This window comes from Adiantum capillus-veneris, chromosome 15 (assembly GCF_014529385.1).
Source record: "Adiantum capillus-veneris isolate H3 chromosome 15, ASM1452938v2, whole genome shotgun sequence".
NCBI classification, from domain to species: domain Eukaryota; kingdom Viridiplantae; phylum Streptophyta; class Polypodiopsida; order Polypodiales; family Pteridaceae; genus Adiantum; species Adiantum capillus-veneris.
Genome location: NC_140945.1, coordinates 54,507,814 through 54,524,838, shown reverse-complemented (window position 1 = coordinate 54,524,838; position 17,025 = coordinate 54,507,814). Strand labels below are relative to the sequence as shown.

The window sequence follows — 17,025 nt, the reverse complement described above, 5'->3', positions numbered from 1 at the left end:
ATAGAGAAAGGGGACTGTCCTCTGGGTGGTGCATAAACTGATGTACTCGGGGGAAAGTAACAAATAGCTAGATAGAGGTATCTGCTTGTCTCTACTTTCACTCTCACCCACATGTACCTAGCCTGCTCGTCCCTGCAGGCTATATGTATCAGTGGTTGCAGATCCTCTCTAAATAACACTGCCACTCCTCCCGAGCCCCGCCCTTTGTGCTCTGAGTGTGTCTCCCGTCTTTAGGCTGTCTCCCACCTATATCCACTGATGTGAGGCATGGATTGCCCAGGGGCCTGGTGTGTCTTAGAGTAGAAGATGATGTCTCTTCCAGTAAAGCTATCCTCAAAAGTACCCACATCAAGACGCATAGATCCATTGCAGTTCCAGGCAGCTACTTTGAGTGTGGTCCCATAAGTCTCGCACCGTCATGTGGAGCGTCGCTCAAGTATTACCACTTTTCCGTCTCGGTAAAAAGCGATCTTGCCTTTTCCCCTTGCCGCTCTAATCTTCGGCATTACTTCCTGCATATGAGCCATCTGCGAGAGGGTGAGATCATCCCCGAGAAAGATGCCAGTCTCTTTAAGAGTTGGTCTTTTCTTCAAGAATGACTTCTTTGCTTCCATGGAGGGAAAACGGAGGATGAGTGCTCTTTCTTTTGAGGTTTCTCCAATGCCTCCATTTTTCTTTATGTTGCCCACTCTCCATGCTCTTGTGTGTGTCGGCTCATGAATCCCCAGCAAGGTTGTGAGTTCTTTTACTTCTTCGTCCACAATGCCTTTGTCTTTAAGACCGCAAATTCTCACATGTAAAGCGCGCACCCTTCTCCTCTGCTCCTCCTCTAGTGTTTGGTTAATGATGTTGTTGGGTGTGGACGTGGGCATTATCTCTTTGTCTTTTTCTTTCTTGGCCACCTTGATTCATTTCTCGGCTTCATCCGCCTTCTGTTGGGTTTTGGTAAGAACATCCACCCAAGAAGTTGTCATTTCTTTGTGTTGTTCTCCTCCCTCTTTGATGGCCCGTACTTGTTCCTTGATTGTGTTGATTTCTTCGATTACTGAGGGTTGCAGTTCGCCCTCTTCCAGTGTGTTTCTTGATCGGGCTTCGGCGAGTTCTTTCTTGAGTGACGCGATCTCTTCCTCTTGGGTCGTCACTCGGTCTGCCAGCGTGCTTATCTTGCTCTCTTGGATCAGCACACGTCCTTCAAGCATGTTTATTGTGCCCCAGAGATTGCGGTTCATCTTGGTAATGGTCTCCGTCATTTCCTCTTTGCATTTTTGAATGGCATCCTCTAGGGGGTTGGCTTTATCGTTCGTCTTCCTTATGCTTGATCGTCGTCCGCAAGGGGGTTAGATGTACGTGTGCACCCACCCTAGCAGCGGGCGCGGCAGTTGGGCGTGTGGGGGAGTCGTCCGCAAGGGAGTCGCTAGATGCACGTATGCACCCACACTAGCGGCGGTCTCGGCGAGTGGTGGAGCGCGACGCGGTACGGCCCGGGGGAGATAGCGGTAGTTACAGATTGGAGAGAGAGAGGCGGGGGGGGGGGGAGTATGGTAGATAGAGTGGAGGGAAGGGGTGCGGGCAAAAAAATAATAATAATAATTTAGAAAAAAAAATAAAAAAAAATAAAAAATAAAAATTTAGCTCCCTACGCGTAGAGGATGGACGTCCTACGCGTGAAAGAAAAAAAAGGCGGGGTAGGGGGGGGGGGGGGGGGAGAGACATACTACGCGTAGGAGAGGGGGGGGAGACATACTACGTGGAGAGAGAGAGAGAGAGAGAGAGAGAGAGAGAGAGAGAGAGAGAGAGAGGACTGAATTAAGTGCTGAGAGATAATGTGTGTGTGTACTACTGAGAGAGGGCTACAACAGGTAGCGCTACCTCTTTCTAGCCAAGCATATGAATTTGTGCTACCAAATGGTGCTAATGAGAGAGAAAGGAGAATCGTAAAATTTCCACGCTGGTCTTTTTCCAAAATCTCTCGCTACTTGTTGATTTTTTAGTCTTATTTTAATGTTATAAAGTGCGATCCCTTTCGTACTAGCTTGGCTACTCATTTTAAAAGCTTTTTTAACTTTTAGGCTTAAAAATGAGTGCTAAAATGTGGGTTTTTGGCCACTTGGAAGCATGTTTGGCGTTGTTGTTTCCACACCTCTCCATGCTCAGTCTGCCTGCTCTTGCCTACACATTTTTATACTATGTCCGGCTGGCCACTCTCTTGGGTGGCCGAGTAAAAACGTTAAATCGTGACTTTTTAGAACAAATTGGGGACACCATCTTATTCATGTGCTTGTTCTGATATGTTCTGCACTGCGTCCAGCTACTGTTCTACTTATCATACTAACCAGATATCGACAAATTTCCAAATACACATTGCACCGGAAAATTTACCTGTCTTTTAAATTATTAATTGGTACCAATAAATACATGAATTAGTTCTGTGCGCACAAAAATCATTTTTACTCATTTAGAGTCATAGCTAAAAATATTACAGTTGGTTGGGATGCCATCTGTGCATCTTTCTCCTCTTTCTCTATCTCTGCATCCCTACCTTATCTCTGTGAGCCTCTCTCTCTCTCTCTCTTTCTCTCTCTCTCTCTCTCTCTCTCTCTCTCTCTCTCTCTCTCTCTATATATATATATATATATATATATATATATATATTATATATATATATATATATATTATATATATATATATATATATATTATATATATATATATATATATATTATATATATATATATATATATATATATATATATATATATATATATATATATATATATAAACTTTGGCCTTTTGAAGACGTTAATATAACATTTCATTTCTCTCTCTCTCTCTCTCTCTCTCTCTCTCTCTCTCTTTAGACAGGGGCTTCACAGTAGACTACAGATTGTTGCCCGGGACCCACAGGCCCGCTACATGTGGATTCGCCTCGAGCTCTCACGAGACAGGATCGTCTACATTGCCCTTTGCTACTTTGCTCCCACAGGCTCCAGATTCGCCCCTATTGAGCAGGAGTCACCGTACGCATGCCTCACGGAGGAGATTATGGAGTACTCCACACTGGGTGAAGTCTTCCTTATGGGAGACTTCAATGCTCGTACGCGCAGTGAGCAGTGTGAGGCATATGACCACGAGGACCCAGAGGCACTACACACTCTAGATGAGGAGGCTACTATGAGAGATACAGCAGACAGAGCTCCAGTCACAGCCTACGGACGACATCTACTTCGACTTGGCTCCCAGCACCGTCTCGTTATTTATAACGGGATGGTCCAGCGGCCCACCTCAGGGGGCCTGACTTGTATGCCACATGGAGTTGCAGAGGGAGGGGGGAGTACAGTCGACTATATTCTGGGACCCAGGGAGGCTACACACCTTATCACATCCTTCACCATTCCACCCATACCCATCGGAGCCGACCACACATACCTCTCTTTCTCCATCACCGGAGATACCATCCCACACAGCTCCACAGCACACACTCCACACACCACCATCCATTTCACACATGAGCTAGCCTCTCTTTACTCGGCCGAGGTCGAGCATGGCCTATGCCTCCTCCACCCATCCACACCACTCTCAGTTCTCACATCACATATCTCTTCCGTTCTCCACACTTCAGCTATTAGCTCCTTTCCACACACCACTCACACAGGACGCACTCCCCCCCCGGGACTATGCCTCAGAACCGCTGGTATGATGATGAGTGCAGAGAGCTATACCGACGCCTCCGCGCACAGCGAGCCTTAGGAGAGATCACAGAGAGAGAGGCCAGACGGCATATGAAGACGCTGACACGCCAAAAGCGGCGAGCATTCGAAGAGGCACAGGAGCTTGAGCTATACCGCCTATTCATGAGCATGGATAGCGCGACAGCATGGCGCACCCTGCGCGAGCCACGTCCGACTACAACTATTGAGGATCCACAGATATGGCATGATTATGCAGAGCGACTTTACGAGGTGCCAGGACAGCCTCCTATCCCACAGCCACACGAGCCACGCCCCACGTGCTCCTCCTTCTTTACAGCACAGATGGTAGAGAGGGCCATACGCCGCATGCAGCACAGACGATCAGCTGACCATACTGGATTACAGAGTGAGCACATCATTTATGCGGCCTCCACTATAGCCCTGTTGATTGCACATGTCTTCAACCGGGCTATAGGGGAGGGCTTCCCAGAGGAGTGGACACAGCACACCATAGTGCCTATCCACAAATCTGGCGACACCCTGGATCCAGGGAACTACAGGACTATCATGATTGGCCACACGATGGCCAAGCTATATGGAGCAGTACTTGAGGCACAGCTCAGCTGCTACGCAGAGATCGAGGGTTTACGAGCTCCAGGCCAGGCAGGTTTCAGACGAGCTTTCTCCACCACTGATCACATCTTCGTTCTGCGCTGCCTCATTGATGGGGCAAAGGCGCGGAAGAAGAGGCTTTACTGCTGCTTTGTGGATTTCCGCAAGGCCTTTGACACAGTCCCACGCGAGAGACTCTTCCAGCGCCTTCACAGCATTGGGGTACCAACAGAGATGATTTGGGCCATATATGCTCTCTACGAGAAGGTGACGGGTCGAGTTCGTTGCCCAGGCGGTTTTTTCAGAGACCATTGCTAGCACCATTGGTGTTAAGCAAGGATGCCCACTCTCCCCGACACTCTTTGGGCTCTACATCGACGAGATCTCCGACTACATACTGCGAGCAGGGGGAGAGGGGAGCGACTTGGCAGGTACTCCGGTCCACATCATGTTATATGCTGATGATATTGTGTTGATTTCAGAGTCACCCGAGGGCTTGCAACGCCATCTTGAGGCCTTGGACGAATTCAGCACACACAGAGGGTTGACTGTGAACCTTGGCAAAACCAAGGTTATAATCTTTCACACATCCAGTGCAGTGAGGAGCGCTGCCACCTTCACAGCAGCAGGAGGAAAGGTTGATGTAGTCACCTCCTATGTCTACCTTGGCATCACATTCACCAGCCTACCAGGACCCTTCACTATGAGGCAGGCTGCTGCTGACAGGCTCACCCGAGGATATGCAGCTCTGGCCATGCTAGAGCGGAGATGCCACCAGGCACACTTTCAGGAACCCCGCACGAAGGGGTGGCTTTTCGACACCTTAGTCACCCCGGCCTTGATGTACTCGGCGGCAGTATGGGCACCGGGATTGACAGCTGACCAGTGGACACAGCTTGAGAGGCCACAGGTATGTATGATCTCACGCTTGCTCCGCAGCAAGAAGACAGTGCCACATGACATTATTAGAGCCGAGCTCGCCACACCACCCATGGTGGTAGAGGCACTATTCCAGACAGTCTGCTTCATCCAGAGGATGAGAGAGCTACCTCTTGACAGACTTACTCGTAGAGCATTTGAGGCAGCTATACAGCTATCAGAGAGTGGGCATGAGAGAGCATGGTACTCACAGGTCAGAGCATGGTTTGAGGGACACGGTCTTGACATGGAGAGCCTACCACCATTCCAGTACGACCCCCACTCACCATATGTTCACCTCTCTCGCAGTGAGAGGAACTTGGTACTGAGACAGGATCTGTGGCAGCTATACACTAGGAGAGTCTGGGAGTCACCTGGCTTGGGGACGAGGATGTCAGATTACAGAGACCAGTTTCTCACCATATTGTCCGGGGGGTTCATACAGAGACCACGCTACATGGACACATATATGCCACATAGCTCACGGGTGGCGATTGGTCAGCTGAGAGTGGCTTCACACAGGTTAGAGATTGAGATCGGGAGACATACTGGTGTTCCCAGGGAGGAGCGCGTCTGCAGAGCTTGCACAGAGGAGGTGGAGAGTGAGGAGCACTTTGTATGTAGATGCAGAGCATACACTGAGATCAGAGGCAGGTATGAGGCCCTATTCAGAGGACAGCCCACTCTCCGAGAGATCATGGACTCTCGAGATCAGAGACAGCTCGGACGGTTCTTACTAGAGATACAGAGCCATCGGGACACACTACTACAGCCACACACAGCTACACAGACAGAGGGGAGACAGTCGCAGCTCACAGACTTCTTTCAGAGGATTACCGCCCCTCCCCCACCAGACACTCAGAGGGGAGTGACACTCCCACAGGCGGAGGTGAGCCGAGCTAGACGACGACCACGAGTCAGGCTACAGGGGCGCGAGCTCCCACCACCGACAGATCGAGGAGATCCGAGCCCGGGAGCGCCGTGCCACTGAGGAGCGAGTGGCCCGGATGAGGGCCGACCCGACAGCTTTCATCCGGGCAGCCTTGGCACCAGACCCGCCCATGTACCACATCTTACATCCCCCCATTAGTACAGGATGGAGCTAGATAGCTTGATGCATTCTCATGATTGTACTACCTTGAGCATATAGACATGCATATACCCCTAGAGATAGAGCTCCATCCCTCCTCAGATACCCCACTACCTACACTCAGTTCAGTTTTGTATCAGTTTTTGTTTCATTTGTCTTTCCGATAGATGGATGACATACACACCATGTACATTTGATTTGTCTCATAGGCCGATTTCGGCCTGACATAGACGTTAAAAATCTTTCTTTCTTTCTTTCTTTTCTCTCTCTCTCTCTCTCTCTCTCTCTCTCTCTCTCTCTCTCTCTCTCTCTCTCTCTCAAGTATCTAAAGGGAACTATCAATAATACAAAGTTGCATTAGAACAAAGGGTTTTGGAAATGTGAATTCTCGATTCTACCTATTCTCTCAATTCTGCTGCATTTGACAATATTTATGACACGCGTTAGATTAATTTTTATTCAAAGTTTTCTGCACGTATGCAGGCCAATGTAGTGAAGCGTCATTTTCATGACCTTAAGCAACGGTATGGTTCAATTCTAGTGGTGGATCTGTTAAATCAAGTAAATACATTCTTCCTTATCATCAGAAGCAATATGTTTTGCTGCTTTTGAGAAGCTTTTCGTGCTTAGTTTTCCTTGCCATTTTCTTTGGTTTAAATATGGCAGAAAGGAAGTGAAGAGATACTTAGCTTGGCATTTGGCAATGCCATGCAAAATCTTGTCAATGAAAATGTTAGGTATGGACTTTCCTTTGTAATAGATTAGAAAATATTCTACTGCTAAAAGATGTTCTGGCCCTTTCTTTGACCAGTCCCTTTGGTTCATTTTTTAAATTGTGAAACAATTGCTTATTGTGTGTGAGATAATTATTTCGTTTGCATTGTCTGAAAAGCAGGAACGTCTCAGAATTAGAATATTTAAGCCTAGGTTTATTGATCTGGTACGCCTGAAAATATGGCTTCAATAAATCATGAAGTATGTCACCCCATGCCTTTTGCTAGACTAAACTTCTCGTACAAACGGGGAGTCTTGTGCAACTCTTGTGATTTGCTAAGAGATTCATGTATGCCCTTTATTGGTGATAGACGGTGACAGAGATTTTGTCTTTTACATTGTTGGGAAAGTTTGTTTCTAATAATTTTTACTTTGCCTGAGCTGTTGCATTTTCGTATTATATGTGGTTGTTGGCACATGCTGGATGTTCTGGGGACACTTGGTCTTCATGCCTTGGCTATGATCTGACCTGTTTGCACTCCTCTGCCTGCGGAGCCCTTTCAGCCATCACTGAGTTTTAGATTGCCCAGAGACTCACATGGTATGGCGCACATTCTCCACCCTTCTGAATCTTGTGGGCCTTGTTGATGGAGTTCTCACTATATTGGCTTTTGTAGTGTCAAGGTCCTCGTCTATATTTTTTAGGGGAAAGCTGAGGATCCTGTCTTCATGCCTTCAATCACAGGCAGCTTTTATGGGACTTTGAACATGTTGCAATCTTCAGTGCATGAGTTCTACATGCAGTCCCTGAAGTCTAGTTTCTCATCTTTCCCAGGAGCCTATTTTCTTTATTATCTCGGACATTCTCTTGCAGAACCCTCATTGTAAGCACACTTTTAGCCGCCAGTATGTTATTTTTCTTTTCTCAGGTGTTGGGGCAGGACTTCCTTCCTTCAATTTTCTGGCAAGGTAGGTTACTTTCTGCCTCATGGTTCGTTCTTCATTCATCTCACAGACAACCTTCATATCTGGTCCCCACAATTGTCCCCCGCACCCTCCCCAACCCCACATCAATTGATGTATGCCATTCTACACCCTTCGCTATGGTATCTAATGGAGTTAGCTAGATTATGTATATCATACTTGTATACCAAATGCATGTAGTTTTGCAGTCTGATCCTCTAGCCATAGAGCTCCAACCTTCTCTACAGCACATTACCCTCTCCCACTTATTGTATACTAGAGTCGGTTACCTCTTTGAATATTAGCTTTACTTTTAGTTTTGTCATTCTACTTTGTCTTTTTTTGGGATGAGATATCACAGGTGTACATTGATTTGTCTCATAGGCAGAGTTCGGCCTCTAGACATTGTTTATAAAATCTTTCTTTCTCTTGTTAATAAAGCTTATACATCTAGATGGAACTCTTTAATCCAAAGTTGGAATCTCTTAGTTGTAGTCCCCTAGAATATGAGAATAATATTGAATCCAAGGTATGTTAGAATGGTATGAATATTTCTGCAGGTATATACCATTTGACTTCCATAAAATCTGCGGGCACATACATTTTGGGCGCTTGTCTCTTTTGTACGATCAGATTGAAGAACATTGCAAATGGCAAGGGTAAGTGCCAGAGCTTATGAAGCAAAGTTTAATTATTCACACATACTAAGTATCACTTAATCTTGTGAATTGCCTTGTTAGTTTTTTTTTGGAAAAATCTCATGAAGTAATCCAAAACCAACAAGGCATTATTCGAGTGAATTGCGTGGATTGTTTGGATCGAACGAATATCACACAAGTAGGTTTTCTGAAGCCCCTAGTTATTATTTCTTTTCTTGTTTCTTGCTGTGTTCTTATTTATTTGAGGCATTCCTTGACTTTCATAGTTTGATTGCAAATGTCGGAACCTAGAGCATTAAAATGTCATTTGAAGAGTGTCAAGTCTTTAACTATTTAGTAAAGGTGGGCTTCTTGTGAAGTGCACAATGTCTGTAGGAAGGGCACTGATTTTCTTTGTTTTTCTAAATCAAAATGAAAATGGCAAGCTTCAAGGCTGAGTAGGTAATTTCAAGTGTGAGAAGTTTAGAAAACCATGCAGGAAATCGAGGGGGACAAACTTCCTTGGAGGTCACCCATCCCAGTATTGTCGTCGCACATGCATGCTAACTGGAAGATTTGTCTAGCCATCTAGAGGGCAAAACCTTAAGGTGATGGGAACTCCTGTCTATCCAATTTGAGTCCTCTTACATGTTGGCAATATTGCCAATTTGTCTAGGATTATTGGAAAGGACACAATGCAAGAGGCCATTTTGTAAGCCAACGAGTCTTAGAACTCACGAATGCCAGCAGTTTCGCCTTTAGAGTGCAAGGCACATGCCTAGCTATGGTACGATATAGAAAACCATGCAGGAAATCTAGGGGAACAAACATATAGGGAGGTCATCCATCTCGGTACTATCGCCATACATGCGCGCTTAACTGAAAGCTTTCTCTTATTGGTCTAGCCATCGAGACCCGAAAACCTTGAAGTGATGGGACCTCCGTCTATCCAATTTGAGCTTCTTGCATGCTGGCAACATTTACCCAACAAGAATATCTAGCGACAAGTACCTAAGACATAGTTACAGGGGACGGGGGGGACGGGCCCTAGGGCCGGGGAACGGCCGTAACCGGGCCGGGAACGGCTGGGAACGCCGAGGGACGGACGGAAAACGGGCCGGACGGGCGGGTCGCAGGGGGGACGGACCGGGGACGGTCGGGGCCGGACCGGGGTCGGACGGACTGGACGGGGACGGCAGGGGTCGGCCGGGGTCGGATTCAAAAAAATGGCTGTTTTTGACCGTTTGCAACGGCTCTGTGCAGCCCCAACTGCCATATTTTTTAAGCCTTGGCCCTTGGGAGGCTATAAAAGGCTCCCTTGGGCCTCTTAATACTCATAGTCTCAATGCTCAATGCTGCATTCCATTTCCCTCAAGCTCATTCCATTTCCCTCAAGCTCAAGGCTCAAGTTTGAACTTTGAAGCTCTCCTCTCCCTCTTCTACCCACTTTGAAGCTCTCCTTTACTCTCTCTCCACACAAGCTCTCCTCTAACCCTTCTAACTTCTAAGCTCTACTCTCTCGAGTCTCTCCACCATCATGTCATCTCAAGCCAACTCCACTTCTCAAGCCGCTTCTTCTCGAAGGAGGCCCGCCGTGCAAACGTGGTCGTGGTGGGATGAAGTCGACTTTAGCTCACGTGGCAAAGGTGGCGGTGCAAGACCATGGACGTGCAAGCTATGTCCATACAAGAGATCGGGTGGTTCAAACAAAGTGTGAGCCCATCTTCTTCATGAACCCGGTCACGAGGTGAAGTTTTGCCCTCATGTAGCCACATTGCCCTCAGTGTGTACAGCAACATTGCCTCTAAGAAGAGGAATCGCCTTGGCGTTCAGAGGGCCAATGATTTGGTGTTTGTGAGCGCTAACTTGCGCATGCTTGCCAAGAGCGTCACACACAAGGCAGATCCTTTCACTGAGTGGGAGATGGCACAAGAGAATCCATCTATGGCCGATACTCTTTTGGAGGAGCTAGAGGAGGATTTCGAGCCTCAATGCGAGCCTCCCGAGCCGGAGCCCTCATACGTTGCTGACGACCTCGACTACGACGACGATGTGGAGATTCTGCAGGCGAGCACTTCTTGAGTTTGATGATCATTGATCACTTGACTCTCGACTCTAGACTCTTGAGTCTACGACTCTACCTACTACATAGCCCTTTGTACTTTTTGTTATCCTTGAGGCCTCAGGCTTGTCCTAAGTCCTTTAGGCTTTTTGACTCTTGAGCCCTTGTGGCATGCACTTCTCATTTTGTATCCATCGATCATCGATGTTTTATTAGCACATTTCAGCCTATATGACTCGTGTTCTTTGGTCTATTTAGTGTAAATTTATGGTCAAAGTGATGCTCTATGTGTGTGGCATGTGTGTAGGTCAAAAAATGCCAAAAAAACTCTTTTTTTTTTTGCCATTCCGACCCCTGTCCCCGTTTCCTGACTTTTGCCGTCCCGACCCCGTTCCCGACCCCGACCTGCCGTCCCATGTAACTATGACCTAAGAGGTTCGAAGCTCATTGGAGAAGTTACTTTGTTCCAAATCTGCATCAATGTCTCCATGGGTTGAGGCTGACATCTATATATTCCCTTCTGTTGAAACTTTGTTTAATTTAATCATTGTTAGATAAAAATTTCTGAAGCACCCTATGCTAACTTTTATCGCATTTTAGCTTAATATAGATGCTTTGATTGTTCACAAGGTAGAGGCTTTGTCACTTCAACACAAAGAAGGAGATTTAAGAAATTCAGTCTTCATATAAGTCCATCCATGAACATTAAGGCTTGTTGGGCTTGGTAAATAGCTTGTCTACGGGAAGTGCTTCTAGTCAAATTTAAGAAGGATGGGAGAGAAGAAGGGGAAAGTTTTGTTTTTTTTTTTTGGGGGGGGGGGGGGGGGGGGGTACGGTTGGAACACCGCACTCATTATCTCCGCTATAAGGCAGTTTCAGAGCATTAAGGTCTCAAAATTTGTATTGGAGGTAACCCCAGCAGGTAGTACTAGATGTTAGAGACAGCAAACTTTGCTCACTTAGCTGCTGACAAGTTATTTTCTCTTTCTGAAAAGTGGTTTCTCTCTCTAATTGTTTGTTTGCTCTTACTAAGCTTTGCTTTTTGGATCACAAACCTACGGGCTGATTTGCGTTGATTTGTCCTGCCACTAGATCTGCTTTTTTCCTACACGTGTATATTTTTTTTGCAGATGCTTTTGGGCAGGAAGCTTTTGGAGCTAGGACCTATAAAAGTGATCGTGGGCCCACACAAACACCTTGCTTTGGCCCACATGCTTCCCATGCTTAGCTACACCAATATCCAGCTCTAAGGCTAAATAAAGAAACTTCTTAGCGGGGCACTGTTTGTGGCTGATGACAATCACTGATATTCTCAAAGCATTCTAGCTCTGCACGCTGTTTGTATATCTGTTTGCAATGTTTAACAGTTTTTGGTGCAATTACATAGTAACAAGAAACGACGTTTTGGGCTGGCTGAAACGGAATGCCATTTCTTGATGATTTCGGCCATTCTGAAACAGCGTCTCATAACATTTTTCTTCAAGAGGCTCAAAATCATTTGTCCTCTTTTAATATGAATGCGTGTTTTTCTGATGGTAGTCTTTTTTTTTCAAATCTGTGTTTCTATGCATGCACTTTGTGTGCCTGAGCTCTCTCTGTCTAGGGTTCAAACATGCACCTGGAGTGCTTTGCATTATCTTCTTGTGGCTTCTGAAGGCATTTCTATCGCTTTTGGGCATTTTATGTGGCTCTATGTGTGCATCATGTGTTGGGTAGGGAGTTTGTACAATATATTGATTTTTTTTTTTAAATGAAAAAAGAAACTCTGTTTCTTGACTGTTTTGGTCTTGGTGGAAACTTGGAAACACTGGCTTTTCAGTTTATATTTCTTCCGTTTTCGTAGGCCGCTAATGAGAAAAATGCTCACAAAGTGCTTGCTTAGGCAACAATTTAAGCAAACCCTCTTTCCATGATACCAGCAAATCTTCATTCCCAATGCCGCATTCATCATGAAAAGCAAAGGCTCTTTAAGAATCTCCTAGAAAGAAAGGAAGAACTCCGCATTAAGCCCATCCCAACCAGGGGATCGCCAACGGCCCAATGCAAGCAACGCACATTGCAATTCAGAATCCGTGAAAGGTTTCTCAAGGCATTGTGCATCTTGAGAAGAAATGATTAGTTGCACATGAGAGAGCAACATCTTTCGTACCTGATAAACTGCTGTAGATGGTTCATGAGGTGCAGCAAACACCTGTCTATAATGCGAGACCATAGCATCAACAAGTTTTTGTTTGGATGATGTCCAAGCACCTGAAGAGCTTTACACGCTTAATGTCCTGGGAAAACCTCGAGTGATGCAGATTCTTTAAAAATTGTTTCGAAGCACAACCTTTATCCACAAAGGCCCGTTGACGAGCACGCATATGCCATTTGTCAAGATATTTATCAAGGTGGCATAACCCGCCCACATTGTAAGAGATGCATCTTATGTGATTATGCATGGGAAATCATATGTATAGGTGGCAAAAGAACATAAGGAATTAGGTAGACGTGCCCATGTGCACGTCTTCTTCCAGCACATCCGTGTTAGAGCTGATCTGTTGGTTCAGTGCAAAAAAAGTTTCCACAAAATTTACATGCGAGGTGGAAGCTTCACCAACAAGTACATCTTTATAAGAATGCATCACTTTCTCCCATGTGTCAATCAATGTGCGATTATCATTGCATGGAAGTTGCTTGAACATTGCATTCTTATTAGCATTGACATGCGGAACATAATTGTGAGAGGAGGGCGGAGTGCGAATCTTCACCGTCTTCTTAGGCACCTTCCAAGCGTTAGAATCAATAGACCCCACATTCTTACTCTTCATAGCATTGCCATTACCAAGAATTGCAGACTGTGAAGGCTTGACTTTCCCTTTTTCTACATTGTGAGCTACTGTAACCATTGAGCCTCCATTCTGCTTAGCCTCACGGATAGGTTTTCCGGTAGGGACTGGAGCAGACGACGGGACCCCTGAAGGAGGGGGCTGCAAAACGGGTTCAGGGCATTCAAATTGCATGCGCCCAAATTTACCACATCGAAAACATGAATTTGTAAACTTGCCCATTTGAGTTTGAATGGGCACTTGCGGGCACTTGCCCGGGTCCCCCAATTCAACTATAATGCCTTCAGGGATAGGTGTGTCAGTATCCCAAAGAATGCAAAACTTATTGGTGTTCGCATCCAATTTCGGAGGACAGATCACCTTTCCCAATTGTGCAGCCAACAATGGTAAAAAGTGTCTTCATGTGCGAGGGAAGTCCACTATCTTCACCCACACCGGGCATTTATGGCGGATTAGACTTTGATAATTCTTTGTCAATGCCCACCACAAAACATGGATCATCTGCATGCTATAGATTTCTGGCTTCAATTTGCGCCAACAAGACTTCATAAAATCCACGAGCATCAAAATAAACACCACAGATAGCCTGACGTTTGAGAAGAAAATCAACGCATTGCTCGATATCCTGCGCAGTAGGCATTTTCCCGGGGAAAAACAAGATGACTGCATTCATAGCATATTGCGCAATCGGGTCCATGAGTTCATGCATTGGAATACGCACTTCAAGAGCTGGTGCCAGACCGCTTCAAGCTTTCCTGGCTTCCTCAAAGTCCTCATACAGACAAGTTTTGATCTCAGAAGCTTAAATACACACAAAGATTTGGACACATATCAACAAAACCCTACCCAAAGAGCAAACGCCTAGAAGAAGCATTGCGAATCAGTACTCCCTTGATGCACCAGTGTTGTCTCTTTACACAGGTGGAGATTACTAGACTCATTCGCCAGGACTTGACCCAGTTGGACACCAGGAAGACATGGATAGAGCCGACACAAAACTTGGGTACGAAGATGGATTTCTATAGAGAGCATCTTCTTCAACTCATAGGGGATGGGTTTGTGATTCGACCCAGCTATATGGATACACATCTATCTCATGGGTTATGGTATGCCATTGGTCAGATATGGACATCTTCACACCAGCTTGAGATTGAGATTGCTAGATTTAGAGAGAAACCAGCAGCTAACAGGATATGCCGCCTATGCCATACAAAGCCAGAGACGGAGATGCATTATATATGTCAATGCAAAGTGTATTACGAGATACGGGGTTGCTTCCATTGTCTATTCAGAGAAGGCTTCAGTACCTTCTCAAGAGTCATGAGCTATCAGGACCAGAGATGTCTTGGACTGTATCTACTTGAGTTACAGAGACACAGCGATAGTTTACCGAGGAGATCTGGAGAGAGACAATCCTAGAGACAGATTACTGATTTCTTCACACCAAACACTAGACAGATAGAGGAGCAGCCACCATTGCAAAGCTCAGCTGATACTCACACCCGTGGTACTCTCATTGACCAAGCATTCGAGCTAGGGAGATCGAGTCGCCCACGATTGAGGAGAGGAGCTTCACAGCATCGAGGGAGACTACAACAAAGGATTTGAACCATACTATCCCGACATCCAGAGGACAGATGATGATGGATTCATCACCCATTGTATCTCTGTCTTGTATTGGGCACCCATTGTATCAGTGCTCACACATACCCCACGCAGTTCCAGCTAGTACCACTTCAAGTTTCAATTTAGTATCTCTTTTTTTGTACTCAGACATGGTATCAGATTCACGAGTATGTGATAGATTAGTGGCTTTCTATAGATTGCGCTACTCGAGAAGGAGCTTGCAGAGGTGCGATCCCAAAACACTCTTGAAGAGGGAGAATTGCAACCCTCAGTAAAGAAGAATTCAACACGATAAAAGAGAAATTGCGGGCCATCAAAGAGTGGGAAGAGAAGCACAAAGAAATGATGACTTCTTGGGTGGATGTCATTACAAAGACTCAACAGAAAGCGGATGAGGCTGAGAAATGGATCGAGGTTGCCAAGAAAGGGAAAGGCAAGGAAACTACGTCCACACCCACCATTATTAACCTGACACTAGTAGAGGAGCAAAGAAGACGTGTGCGCGCTTTATATGTGAGAATTTGTGGCTTTAAAGATAAAGATAATATGTACGAAGAGGTAAAAGAACTCATGACTATGATGGGGGTTAATGAGCCGATGCACACGAGAGCTTGGAGGTGGGCAATTAGAAAAGTGGAAGTAATGGGAAAACCTCGAAAGAAAGGGCACTCATCCTTTGTTTTCCCTCCATGGAAGTGAAGGACTTTTTGAACAAGAGACCAACTCTTAAGAAGACAGGCATCTTTCTCGGGAATGACCTTACCCTCTCGCAAATCACTCATATGCACGAGGTAATGCCGGAGATTAGAGCGCAAGGAAAAAAGGTAAGATTGCCTTTTACCGAGATGGAAGGGCGGTGATATTGGAGCGACGGCCCACATGACAGTGCGAGACCTATGGGACCACAATTTTATACATGCCAGGGATCGCAGAGCTTCTAGCAGTTATGTTCAACCGTGCCATGTGTGAGGGCTTGCTTGATACTTGGATCTTATCTACTATTGTACCTATTTTCAAGTCACGAGACCCTATGGAGCTTGAGAATTATCGCACTATCATGATTGGACACACATCGGCACGGTTGTATGCATCCATTCTTGAGCAGCAACTGAGTCGATGGGCAGAGAGGGAGGGTATACGTGCAGCCGGGCAGGCAGGGTTCAAGAGAGGTTTTGCTACTCTCGAGTCCTTGACCACATCCTTACACTCAGAGCCATTATTGAGGAGGGCAGATCACATGGGAGATGGATCTATTGTAGCTTTGTGGACTTCCGCAAAGCATTTGACACAGTGCCCAGAGCTAGATTGATGCGCAGACTACAGGAGATGGGAGTACCCACAGAGCTGATCTGGGGGATCATGGCATTATACAGGTCAGTAGTGGGGCATGTACGCACTTCAGAGGGGGGGCTATCTACATTAGTTCACTCCACTATTGGAGTGAAGCAGGGCTGCCCGCTCTCTCCTACTCTATTTGGTATGTATGTGGATGAGGTTTCTGGCTGTATTGAGAGAAAGACTAGCCCTTCATGTGCGTGTTACAGGTCTCAAGGACACTGAAAAAGTAGAAGAAGAAGTGCAAGAGTTCTTGAAGTGCATTGGTATTTCTGAACCCATACACACAGGTGCTTGGAGAGTTGGCAAGAAGGGAAGTGATGAGAAAAGTAGGCCCAAGGAAAGAGCACTCATTATACGTTTCCCTACATTGGAAGCTAGGAAGGAGTTCCTGAAGAAGAGACCAACACTCAAGCAAACTGGGATATTTTTGGGTGATGACCTCACTCTAACACAGGTAGCACACATGCAAGAACTAATGTCAGAGATTAAGGCGGTGAGGGAGAAAGGGAAAATAGCTTTCTACAGGGGAGGGAGAGTAGTGGTGTTGG

General features: G+C 46.0%; 1 protein-coding gene across 4 annotated transcripts in view; it reads left to right on the top strand.

Moving 5' to 3' along the window:
* Positions 1 to 17,025, top strand: part of LOC147440688 (phosphoinositide phosphatase SAC6-like) — a 180,158-nt gene that overhangs the window by 64,920 nt on the left and 98,213 nt on the right. For all 4 annotated transcript variants that reach the window (XM_086482533.1, XM_086482534.1, XM_086482535.1 and 1 more), the window contains exons 12-15: positions 6,792 to 6,869; positions 6,975 to 7,045; positions 8,546 to 8,644; positions 8,726 to 8,822. In XM_086482533.1, the coding sequence (XP_086338659.1) occupies positions 6,792 to 6,869; positions 6,975 to 7,045; positions 8,546 to 8,644; positions 8,726 to 8,822 (345 nt within the window). The remainder of the gene's footprint in view (positions 1 to 6,791; positions 6,870 to 6,974; positions 7,046 to 8,545; positions 8,645 to 8,725; positions 8,823 to 17,025) is intronic.